Raw genomic sequence first — 12,712 nt, 5'->3', positions numbered from 1 at the left:
GAAACGGTCACCCGGTGCAGTGTGTGACAATGAGTATCTTCAAAAGTGAATACAGAAATCCCCGGAGGCCAGAAGGTGGCGAGACGAGGTGGTGAATAACCAGGGAGGCAGCGCAGTGCCCCAGTGCCGTCAGCTTGGTCGGTGCAGTGAGCACACCCTCACAAACCTGTGTTTCTAATCCAGAAGCTCTCTCCTTGGGCTGGTAGTTGGTCAGCAGGACCCGGAGTTCACAGAGCCGTGAACTCAGTGTCGCAGCCCGGCCACCAGCTCGGGCACACCGAGCCTCATGTCCCCACACTCAGCGGCCCCAGCCCAGCCTGCAGGCTCCTTACCAGGGCTGACGGCTGCCCACAGGCTGGCACTGGGGGAATGGCAGCCTGGGCACCTCAGCCTTGCTTGGGCTGGCCACAGCCTCTGCGCTTCCAGAGAGCAGGCAGTGCCCACAAGGCATGGGGCACAGGCTGGTGGGATGGTCAAGACAGGTACAGAGCTTTGTGGTGACACCAGGGTGCGTATGTGGTGACACGGACTCCCAGACACCCCCATACTCACCCTGTGCCACAGCAACAGGCACCAGCTTGCCACCAGCAAACCCACAGCCACTCACAGCCTCCTGAGCAGAGAGACACACATTTGAGCTGGCCCAGCATGCGTGTGCACACAGCCATGCACACAGCTAGAACACATCCCTGCCCTCATCCTGCTCTGCCCACACCAGCCCTGTTCTGCCAGGCTCACCCCTAGACCCAGACACAGCCTCCCTGGCACATGCCTGTGCTCCTCACTGGCCCTTCACTGTAGTCTGCTTGTCCAACAGGGATGGGGAAGGTACAGGCAAAGTGAAGCTGCATGTTTTTCGTGGCAGTAGGCAAGACCAAGCACCAGCTGGCCAGTTTCATCACGGCAACGTAACATGGGATACTGTTGGTATCCTCCTTTCTCACTCCATGAACATGAAATTTAGCAAACTCTGCCCCTTGCAGGATCACATAGTATGTACAGCCTTGCTTTGGGAAAGGATATGCATACATACATCTATGTACTTTGACTGGACACTGGCACACCTCCACATGAAATCAGGCCTTCTTGGGTATCATCTGCTGTGACATGGCTGCCATAGTTGGGGAGGGCTTGTGTTGTTGGTTCATATTTTTCACTGTCTGGTTGGGTTTTGGGTTGGAATCTGTCTTCTGTGCCTAGCATAGAAGTCATAAATCTAAGCCAGTTTGGAGCTTCTTGAAGCCAGAAAGGTGTGCAAACACCCTCTCCCTCATGCGCAGTGCTGCTCACCACATCTCTTGTGCTTCCTGCTGACATCCCATTTCCAATGATCTCTTTTTTCTTTGGATTTCTTTGCTGTGGGCCTAGTGATGCTGGGGTTGCTGCTCTGGCTTTGCAAGGGGAGGGATGTGCTTTCTTCCACTGCTCTTTTCTTTGCAGAATGTTTGTGGTGCAGCAGATCACCAGAAGTAACCTCCTCCTCCTCGTCACAGATGCCACCTGCGACTGCAGCACCTTCCCACCCGTCCTGTTGGATGCAAAAGAGGTCAAATATATCCTTCCATGCACAGCAGGAATGCACAACCCCACGTGCCCTTTTGTCTCCATGTTAGCTAGGGTAGAAAACCTGCGACAGGGGTCACAGCTGTCACCAGGGAGAGAGACAGGCAGGGTTGCAGTGGGGTGGTGAGAAGGCAACAGTCCCACCTTCCACTCTCCAAGAGGAATCCAGATGCCACCAGGCAGGCTGTCAGAGGTGCTGTATGAAGGTGAAGGTAGGACAGGGCAGGAGAAAGGGTCAGCAGTGGAGAGATTGCAGCTGGACTTGCTCTCCAGCAGTGTTCCCAGGTGCTTTCGTAACCTGTCCCTGCAGGGTCCTCTCCTAAGGGCAGTGATGTGGTGTGATTTGTCACCGTGTAGCTGAGCCCTCTTTGTGCATTCAGGCCACTTCCAGCTGCCCATCATTCCTTGCTGCCTTCTAGCCCTTGGAGACATCTCCAGCCCATGCAGGGTGATCTGTCCTTCCTTTGTCCTCCTTGATCTGTCTCCCAAGCTGTGCAGGTACATCTCGTCAGCATGCATCAGGGCCCTGTGGGGCTGGGCCACACTTAGTTCCCCCTTGTCTCTGCCTGCCACTGCCAGCATCCTTAACAGCCCAGCACATAACGCCTCCGTGAAGTGTGAGAGGATGCGGTCCCAGAAGCTGAGGCGGCGGCCAGACTCGTGCCATGCCTTTCACCCCGAGGTATTCCAGGGCAGGGTGAGAGGGAGGGAGGGAGGGAGAGCACAGGGCTGGGGTTTGTCAGGGGTGTGCCTGTACCCATGCCCACACACCCCCTCTCACACCCCTGTGTCCTCTGTGTGTGTGTGGACACAGACAGCCCTGTCACTGCCCAGAGAGATTCCTAGCAGGAGGGACAGCCACACTCATGGCCCTGGGGAAGGGCTTGAGCTCAAACATCACAAGGTTGCTGGTTTTTTCGGAAAGTTCACCTGCTGGGAGAGGCACAATTCCTGTCACCAGCCCTTGTCACCTGGGCTTGGTGCAGCTACGCAGCTCTCTTTGCCTGCCAGGCCAGCAGGAGCTCGGTCTGGGCACTTTCGCACGGGATGCGAGGCAGCCCAGATGCCTCTCCCTGCCCCATAGGGCCAGGAACAGGCACAGTGAGCTGCTTATGGGCAGGGCACTCTGGAAGGAGTTGCAGGGAGGACATGAAAGCAGGAGCCAATCCTGCTGCAGCCTTCAAGGCTGAGGGATAAGAATCGGGGTGCAGGGCAGAGTATGGCAAAAGCCGGGGAGGCAGGTGGCTTCCTAGCTCACAGGTAGCTGCCACACCATCTGTTTTGGCATTTCTCCTCCTTCCAATGGCAAGGGCTGGGCTCCCTTCTCTCTGGCAGCAAGAAAGCTGACACCATCTCTCATCTTTCAGGAAAATGCCCAGGACTGCGGCGGTGCTGCTGAGGTCTCCATGTCACCAACCCTCTTCCTCCTGCCCCTGGCACTGCTCCTGCGGTGACACTGCCTGCAATGGTGACACTGCCTTCAAAGCACTTTACACGGCAGAGAGCTGGGAAGACAGGGCCACCAGTGGCCAGAGCAGCAGGAGGGGAGGAGATGAGAATGAAGGTTGTTCTGAGACACCCACTGCAGCGTCCTAGAGGAGATGGATTTGTTAAAGACACAACACATCCTGTGTCCTCTGCCACAGGGCCCAGCACAGTGCTGATGGTTCAAGCTGCTCCCTCCTCAGAAGCCCACAGAGAAAGGCCTGTTAGAGGAGCAAAGAGCAGCAGGGTCAGCTTCCTGCACAGCACCTGCTGAGTGGCTCCTCCTGGACATCAGCTCACAGATGAGATTGCTGAGCTCTTTGGCAGGGCTGGCATTTCACCATCACCCATGAGCCACTTTGGTATAGGTGGCCCCAGGATGTAGAAGGCTTGGTGAGAAAGACCTGGCCTCAGGAGAGCAGGAGGGGCAGGGGATGCTGTCTGCCTGTCCCTCAGTGGAAGCCACCATGACTTTGAGAACCTGAGACTGGAGCAGACCAGGCACAGCCCTGCCAGAACAGGGCCCTTACTGGTCCATCAGGAGGGAGGCAGCATCTCCTGCTCTTGGGGGTGGTCTGGGACCCCAGGACATGGAACTTAACCTGAACTGGACTAACTTAACAAGCAACCAGACGATGGGAAGTAGCATGACTTGACTAGTTTGGTGCAGCTAAGCTAGCTCTGCTGAAGAGACACTGCTAGCACAGCATCCAGATTCTTGTCTAGATGTGGACGTGGACATCTAGTCTGGGAAAGGGTTATTATGTATAACCCACCAAAAGAGGGGTTATGTTCCCCACTGCCTACTAGTTTCACTGCAGAAGCAGCTAAGAAACGAACACTTCACCCCTGGGAGCAGCCCTGCCCTGCTCATTGAAGCTGCCCTTTGTTGTCAAGGGGTGAGCAGCCCTGGCCCTGAGCCTGGTGCTCCTGGCTGGTAGGCATGGGCTGGTTGTACTCACAGAGCTTTACAGACAACAGGTAGGGAGCACTGATTTTCTTTTTTTTTTTTTTTTTTTTTTTTTTTTTTTTTTTTTTTTTTTTTATTATCTGCTCCATACCATCTCATTAAAAACAAATATATGGCATATTTTAAGTAGATACTTAAGCATCAGCATGTCATGTCTGGTGTTGATGACTCCTCTACACTACATCCCAGAAACCCCTCTCCCTGCCAAACCCACAGGGACAGGGTGCAGGTGGAAGGACTTCAAACACAGCTGCATGCAGTGGCCTGGCCCTCAGAGGTGTGCCAGCAACTCAGGTGGAGGCCAAGAAGTGCTTCTGGTCGCTGTCCTGTTATTTTTACCAGAGCTACAGGAAGAGGAGCCTCTGGCCATGCAGGGCACACTGTGATCCAGCCAGCTGCTACTCACAGCTCTCAGTCACATCTGAGGCAAGGTGGGGTCCTGGTGCCAGCAGGGTGTATGCCAGGGGTAGGGATGCCACAGCCAATAGCTACAGGTGGAAATAAGGTCTCACTTTGAGCTCTACACTGCCCCAATCTGTAGCTACTCAGCACTCCAGTAGCTACCAGCACTGCACCATGCTCTGGTGGCACCAAGGGATCAGGCCACCAGGGCAGAACCTTGCCCTGGCCTCCTCTGCCAGATGGTCCTCTTTAGAAGCCCCCTCCAACCCTACAGACCCCTGATAGCTATGTGCCTCATCACACCAAGCTATCATCTGATGCAGGGCAAGTGTCCACCCCCCCCTTGCTTACTGCCCTACAAGCAGCACTGCCCTCCACGTGTGCTGCCCATGTGGAGCTGCAGGGCCCCTCACAGAGCCCACCAAGCCACCTGGTCCTGCAGCCACCACTGCTGAGGTTTGACCCACACACAGTTGCTGGAAAGGGCTGTTTTAGGGACAAGGGCTTTCCCTTCATATCACAGCCATCCTCTTGCAAGAGCCCACAAACGCACCCCAGGTGTGCTGGGGTCAGTGTGAGTGCTGCTCCTCTTGCCCCCCAGCATCACCCAACACCAAGGGGACAGTACCAGCCATAACTGGGTCCTGGTGGGGACCTTTCAGGATGTTACAGCTGCCCCTGTGACAGCTGTGCCCCTGGTTTTGCTTTGCTGGAGATGCATTTACAGCAAGGGGGAGAGGAACAATCACATTACTGGAATAAATCTGGATGTGGAGATGGTTTCCATGTTTCATATGCAGTGACCTTTTCAGAGCCAGAAGCAGCTGAGAAAGATGGAGGCAGCATGGAGGGAAAAAGGGCTTCTGTCAAGGCCTAGGATCAGGAAGTGCTTTCAGAGCTCAGAAGAGCCACCAGCTTAGGGCATCCCCCTCCACCTGGCCCATCTTCCCCAGCTCCATACGCCTGGCCTTGGTGCCTCCCCTCCTGGGGCAACGCTCTCAAGGGTGACCTCCCTGTCAGAAAGGATTAGCAGTCCCATCTCCACTCAGTTTAAAAAAGAGACATAAATACACATTGCTCCTCTGCAAAGTAACCATGTTTGTTTTCAGGTGCACTAATCCATGGTACCCATGGTCCTGCGAAGAGTGAAGATGTGAATTTTACCCAGTTTAGTTGCTTCAACCAGTTTATGCATAAATTGTTACTGGTAGGAATAGGACAGGGGTGAGACCTGGATTATTTTTTAAGCCAAAAAAAAATAAAGGTGAAAGTTTGCCATGACTTAAAACCCCCAGCACACAGCAGGAACTGAGTGGCAGAGCCAAGTACACCATTTCCACACCTCAGCACTGAGTAGCAGAAGGACAGACATCTCCCTCTGTGCCACCGGTGCTGGGGTGCCCTTGGCTAAAGCCAAAGGAGCTTCTGGTGCCTCCATGCCAAGGCCTCCCTGGGCACCTGCCAGGCAGCAAGAACTAGGCTGTAGGCACAAGCAGTGGGCAGCCCAAGCTGCCTCCCCTCCAGTGCTCCCCATCTGCCCCCTGAGTGCCCCCTGTGTCCCACCCACCATGCAGGGCTTGAGATAGGGACTGGGGGGACTGAAACCAGTCAGTAATTCATAGACAATGGATTTGGTGTGTGTCTCCAGAGAGAGGGTAAGGTGTGACCCCCCCAGCCCCTTACCACCCTGAGCTGAGGCTGCTCTGGGGCTGCCCCAAATCTGCAGCACAGCTCCCCAGCCTCTGGCTCCAGGGCCATGGGAGAAGACATTTCCTCTTGCTCCCTCACTGGGCTGCACTCCCAGCCCCTGCTGTGCTTTAGAGCATTCCTCCATCCTTCCACCTGTTGCTTGATAGGCATGCCCTGGCCACCACCCCTTGCCCATTCCCACACCTCAGCGTCCCTGGGAAACTCCAGCAGCACCATTTGGACTGTGCCAGTTACCCCTCTGCAGGGGTCTGCCTGCTGCCTGGGGAGGGGCTGTGTTTTACAGACCTGCAGCTGGAGCTGGGACAGCGGTGTGTCAGCAGTCCCCAGGGAAGGCAACACACACAGGCTGTGGTATTTGGTTATGTGACAGAAGCTCCTACTTCACTACATGAGGTTTGGTTTAGCCATTTATTTTCTTCCCACAGTACTGCTGATCCATGATGTCCAGGTATAGCTTGCTTTCTTTTTAATTTTATTTTTCTTCACTAAAACAAACCCCAAGCCCACCTACCTGTTTCTTTTCTGACATGGAGTTACACAAATTCCACTGCCTGCTGTGCTCTCCTAGAAGAGATAGTGGCTTACAGCCCTACCAGGTGACCAAAAAAAAAAAAAAACCCACAAAAAAACCCACACAACAACAACAAAACCAACCAAACAAACAAAAAACCCACAAAAAAACAAGCAAACACAGAAACAAAACCCACCAGGAAAAGCAGCTGCTCCAGCTCCCAACTTCTTCAGCCATATGCTGGACACAGAAGACAAAAGTAGGTCAGCAAAAGCAAAGAGATCTGAGGCCAGAGAATCTGACCAGGAGCAGAGCAGCTGTGAGAGGAGCCATCTCTCACTTCCAGCTGAGCAGCATCCTGCTGCAGCACTACCAACCACCGCTGTACCTCCTGCAAGATCCTGCCCACTACCATAAGCACACAAACTGTATCATTGGGGTTTGTTCTATTACAGCAACCCTTGATAGGAGAAAAGCCACAAGTAGTGCTCTGCAGCAAGGGGTGTCCATCAGACCCACCCAGCCCCATCTGCCTGCCACACAAATCAGGGGATTCAGAAGCCCTAAATCTGCAGTTTCCTCCCAGGCTAGTCAAAAGGGAGCTGTGAAGAGACCTGAAATCTCTCTGCTACACACCTTGCACGCTTCAGAAATGCCCCCCTGCATGCTGAGGTAACCTTGTCCCCCCCCAAATGCTGTGGTGGGCACTGAGTGCATCCGAGCTGCAGGCAGGGACACACGGATCGCACAGCATCGCACACACGTGTGCCCTCCCCTGACTCATGCCTTGGGATGGGGCAGACAGATGACTACACCTTTGAGTATGACCAGATGGGGATGACTTCATCCCACAGTATAGTAGGAAAATCAGCCCTGGATTTACAGCAGCTGTTTGCAATTGGGAACAGGCACAAAAGCAGCAGCTTTTCAGCAGGCTAGCCTGAGTCAGCTTATACTTAGTGAGAGGCTGGCACATCCCAGGCTGGGGATGGCAAAGGTCATAGCCAGGAGCCACATGTTCCAAGTGGGTTAAGGAGGGGGTTGCCCTTCTCTGCCACACGGAAGGACCATTACCATAGTCTTGCTTGGTTTTATGTGTGCTTATCAGGCTAGAGCTCTTCAGAATGTTTTCCAAGATGCTTTCTCTGCTGACAAAGCCCATACAAACCCTGTGCTCACACAAGCAGGGGAAGGGGGGCTGATGGCAGCCAAAGGTGGCACTTGTGTACGAAGCAATTTCTGGAACCAAGTGGGGAAGGAGCATCAAACTCCATCACCAGCCAGGTCCTTGCTGGGGTGCTGGGGGGGGTTGCTGCTCTCATCTCTGCTGGGCACTGGGGAGCTCCCCCATCCTTCAACACAGGCTGTTCCCTTGGCCTCTGCCCTGCCCCAGCTGCAGGGCCCCTTACACTACCTCTGCTTGCACTTGAAAGGAGCCTTTACACCTTCCCTCACTCAGCCAACGCTGCTGTCATTACCTCACATGACATCAGCAGCAGCAAGGCAGCTCTCACCATGATGCATGATGCAAACTCTTATAGCCCCACCTGCACGCTACCAAGCACGTTTCTCCTGTAAATACCTTATGGGCCAGGCAGGAAATTTAATCAGCTCGTCCTGCTTTGCTTCCTGCTCCTGCCTCGTGTTCTGGGAGCACCGGCATCCTGCTTTTGCCTGAGCAGAACACCAGGAGTGGGAGAGGGGGCTGTGCACTGCACCCCAGTTTGGCTCCACTGGGGCCAGGCAGCCCCTGCTATCCCTTCCATCAGCATCACAAGGAGCAGCGTGCACCTTGCGCAGGGATGCACGCAGGTGCTATCTCAGCCCTCCACCAAGGAAAGCCCTGGGGATGGTGGCAGGAGGCTGCCAGCCTTCCTGGAGGCCACTGTCACACCAGGGGCTGGCAGGGAAGGGGACAGGGATCTGCTGGGGAAGTCCCTCACACCAGTGAGAGCAGGCACGTCGATGCCACAGGTGTGCTCCTTGTCTGAATTTCAGCCATCGATGGTTTCCTTCAGCCGTCTCCCACCCGCAGCAGCCAGGGGTGGAGCCTGCTGTCACCTCCCTCTTGCCCAGCTCTGAGGGACACAGCATCGCTTTCAAAACTGGCAGGAGGCTCCCTGGCAAAGGCAGCAAATCCAGCTGCAGGCAGCGGGATGGGGGAGCTGGGCTAGAGCTAGGGCAGAGCCATCGGCTGGCTGCCCAGTCAGGGAACTGGCAAGGAGGTGGTGGCAGTGGCTGCTCCCTCCCCCTCCTGGGACAGATGGCTTCCCAGTGCTCCATCCCAGCAGCAGCTGTCACCCCAGTGTCCCAGCTGCTCCTGTTGCAAGACAGGGAGGGGCTGAGGGGCTGCCCCCCACTTGCTTCAGCTGCTGAGAACAACTGCTTGGGTTTAGGGGAGCTCTGCTCCATCCCTGCGTTATGGCAAACCTCAAACCATATGCAGAGGTTCAGCACAGTCAGAGATGGAAACAAAGGGCCACACTGCTGGAGCTCATCTGGGCATCATTTGCCTGTTAGGGAAATGCATCACTGCTCTGGGAACTCAGCCAGGCCCATGATTTTCTCATCTCATTTACAACTAGACCACTTGGGTTGGATGCCAGCTGCGAAGAGCCTCTGTGCCCAGCAGTACCAGTGTACCAGAGATGAAGCTGCTAAAAAGCCAGATCAGCGTGACTCCCCCGTGCAAACAGCTCTGAGCTCAGAAACAGTAACAGCTTTGTTGTCCAAACACCAATTCCACTAGAGGAGAAAGGGGCAAAGGTGAAGCTTCTGGAAATGCCAGAATTAAGACTGAGCAGGCAAACTACCTCCTTGTGCACACGTGGGAGTGCCAGGCTCACATCCCACCATCGCTCCCCAAGGAGCCTACCTTCCTGAGGGTAACAAGGACCAGATACACTGAGGTCCTGTTGCAGCAGCTGGATTGCAGCACTGCCCAGGCGATGCTGCGCAGAGGGTTTCCTTGTGTGCTTTGCCTGCGTTGCTCCTGTTCAAGTACTTGAAGATGATCCAATGTGACTTGCTCTGTGTTGCCATGAGCTTGAGACTGGTATTCCTTCTTCATAAATAGAAACAGTGACTTAGGAATTAAGACATCTTCTCCAGGGAGTTGATAATTTTAGGGAACGTTATTCAAAGCAAATCAGTGCTGCGTACTTGTGGAAATCAGCCTGGATAATGTCAGCTAGGGTACTCCAGACAAATAAAGAAGCACTGACCAGCAGGAGAGTTTGGTTCAAACAAACTACTTGATGCCACATGGCAGGCAGTAAAAAAAAAAAAATATGTGGAGGGAAATGAAGTCAGTCTTGCAGGGAAGTCTCCAACGGGTTATACCAAAATAAACTCAGCTCCTCTGCGCTAATCATATGCATCATTTATTTTAAGCTCCTTAAAAACAAAAACAAAAAACAAAACAAAACCTAGGAAATGGGCTTAGACGTTCACCCATTCACCTAGACTTCAGTGCTTTAATCCACAGTCAGGGTAAGTTCACCCTTTGCAATGAACAAAGCAAATGGCTCTTGGGAGAGGGCAAAGCATGGCCACAGCTACATGCCAAAGACGTAGGATGACCTACAACTTTGGTCTGCACAGGCACATTTTAAATATCATTCTGCCTTCTGAAAACAAAATAAATCAAATTCATGGTAAAACGTGGCAGTTTCTTTCCATATCATTTACGTGAAATCTGACGCAATCTGTTCTCTATGTTCCTTGACTTTGCTTTGCATTCCAAGAAAAAAAATATCCACCTGAGACCTCAAGCTGCCACAGGTCCTTTACTGGAAGCAGCTTTCCTATGGTTCACTGCAAAACATGGATCTTGAGTCAAGTAACTGATAAACAGCACAACTGTAAATGCCCAGACTCTGTGAACCAACACAAGAGGAGGATTAGCCCTACCTCTCCCAGGCAGTTCAGAGATGTTTGCTGATAGCCAAGGACCAGCAATTAAGACCTCACCCCAGGCATACAGTTGTTCTGGTCAGCACCAGCTCCACTCTATCCCCAGCCAAACCCATCTCCTTCTTACCCCTAAGCCTGTGTCTCTGGAGGAGATGATCAATCCATTATTTGGGTACAGGCTGGGAGGTATTTCCCCTACACCAGGAATTTGAGTCCAGGCTTCTGGATGTCTGTGCTGCCATTCAGAGAGACTTAGACAGGCTGGAGAGTTGGGCAGGGAGAAACATGATGAAATTCAACAAGGGGAAGTGTAGAGTTTTGCATTTGGGGAAGAACAACACGATGTCCCAGTATAGGTTGGGGGCTGACCTGCTGGAGAGCAGTGTAGGTGAAAGAGACCTGGGGGTCCTGGTTGACAAGAAGATGACCATGAGCCAGCAATGTGCCCTTGTGGCCAAGAAGGCCAATGGCATCCTGGGGTGCATTAGAAAGGGTGTGGCTAGTAGGTCAAGAGAGGTTCTCCTCCCCCTCTATTCTGCATTGGTGAGGCCGCACCTGGAGTATTGTGTCCAGTTCTGGGACCCTCAGTTCAAGAAGGACAGGGAAGTGCTTGAAAGAGTCCAGCGCAGAGCTACTAAGATGATTAAGGGAGTGGAACATCTCCCTTATGAGGAAAGGCTGAGGGAGCTGGGTCTCTTTAGTTTGGAGAAAAGGAGACTGAGGGGTGACCTCATCAATGTTTTCAAATATGTAAGGGGTGAGTGTCAAGGAGATGGAGTTAGGCTCTTCTCAGTGGTGACCAGTGATAGGACAAGGGGTAATGGGTGTAAATTGGAGCATAGGAGGTTCAAGTTGAATATCCAGAAAAATTTTTTTACTGTAAGGGTGACAGAGCCCTGGAACAGGCTGCCCAGGGGGGTCGTGGAGTCTCCTTCACTGGAGACATTCAAAACCCGCCTGGACACGTTCCTATGCGAAGTGCTCTAGGTGGCCCTGCTCTGGCAGGGGGGGTTGGACTAGATGATCTTTCGAGGTCCCTTCCAACCCCTAGGATTCTATGATTCTATGATCTCAGCTCACCTAAAAATTTGCACACAACAACCAAGGTCTGCGGCACCCACCTTCTTTCACCCCCAGCTCATTTACTGCACTCAGGCCCTGCTGCCCATTTTCCTTCTTGCAAGCTCCCACACCCCAGTGCTTCACCTTCGGCCTTCCAACACTGTCCATAAACCATTTTCTGCTCCTTCCACAATGCTCCATGCAGGTGAACTCCTTGGCCAGTTTGCTCCTTTCCCTTGTTTGCCTGCTACCCCTGGCACACACCTTGCAGTGTTAAGAAACAGCCTTTTGGAACCTTGGAGCAAGGACAAGGACAGTACACATGCAGTCTGCTCTAAAGCCTGCAGGAGCTGGAATGGGAAAACTGAGTCACTGAGAATTAAGTGTCATCAAACATGCAAAAACATAACCTTTGAAATTACAGCTAGCCTAGGCTTGGATGGAGGCTTGGGGGCTGGAGAGAGAGGCCTGTCAAAGACTAACCAGCCCCAAGGCCACCCTGCAGCTTTATGGCCTCACTCCTCAGGCTAAGATTTCCAAAACAAAAGGCTGAACACTAACACCAAGCCCCCTTTGTCCTGGAGTTACTTTTAAAATATGACAGAGGTCAAAAACAAGCAGTCACGGGAGAGGATAAATGTTGTCCCACACTCTTCATTTTCCACAAATTCAGAGCAGGTGTATGCCAGGGGAATTTCTGACTAGCAGCTTCATGAAGTGGTGGCACCTGATACACCCAACACTACCCCTGCCACTACCCCACTATCTGCCCTGTACTACACCTGTCAACTCCAGCAGGCATTGAATAAATATAGATCCTGGAAAAACAACTTTCCCTTGAGATTAGCACTAAGAGGCAGCACAGTTCATGGACACTTTTGTCTGCTGCAATGCTTATACACATTAAACAGTACTGAAATCTTGTGACAAATGCAGGCACAAACTTGATGTGAATTAGTTATTAGCAGAACTAATGGTTTTCGTGGCATGAACTCCCACTATCCAGTAACTTTTGCTCCAGAAGGCACATGCCAAGCATCCATCAGTTTAACTGTACATAACCAAGCCTTTAGCCATCAGTTTAGATTTTGCTC

General features: G+C 52.8%; 1 protein-coding gene across 1 annotated transcript in view; it reads left to right on the top strand.

Moving 5' to 3' along the window:
* Positions 1 to 3,017, top strand: part of CACNA2D4 (calcium voltage-gated channel auxiliary subunit alpha2delta 4) — a 129,711-nt gene extending 126,694 nt beyond the window's left edge. Inside the window, exons 38-40 of the mRNA XM_030453451.1 lie at positions 1,441 to 1,553; positions 2,163 to 2,245; positions 2,931 to 3,017. Of these exons, the coding sequence (XP_030309311.1) occupies positions 1,441 to 1,553; positions 2,163 to 2,245; positions 2,931 to 3,017 (283 nt within the window). The remainder of the gene's footprint in view (positions 1 to 1,440; positions 1,554 to 2,162; positions 2,246 to 2,930) is intronic.
* Positions 3,018 to 12,712: the final 9,695 nt, after the last annotated feature.

The sequence above is a fragment of the Calypte anna genome, chromosome 1 (genome assembly GCF_003957555.1).
Source record: "Calypte anna isolate BGI_N300 chromosome 1, bCalAnn1_v1.p, whole genome shotgun sequence".
NCBI classification, from domain to species: Eukaryota; Metazoa; Chordata; class Aves; order Apodiformes; family Trochilidae; genus Calypte; species Calypte anna.
Note: the sequence above shows the minus strand (reverse complement) of the source record. Positions and strands in the feature narration are given on the sequence as shown.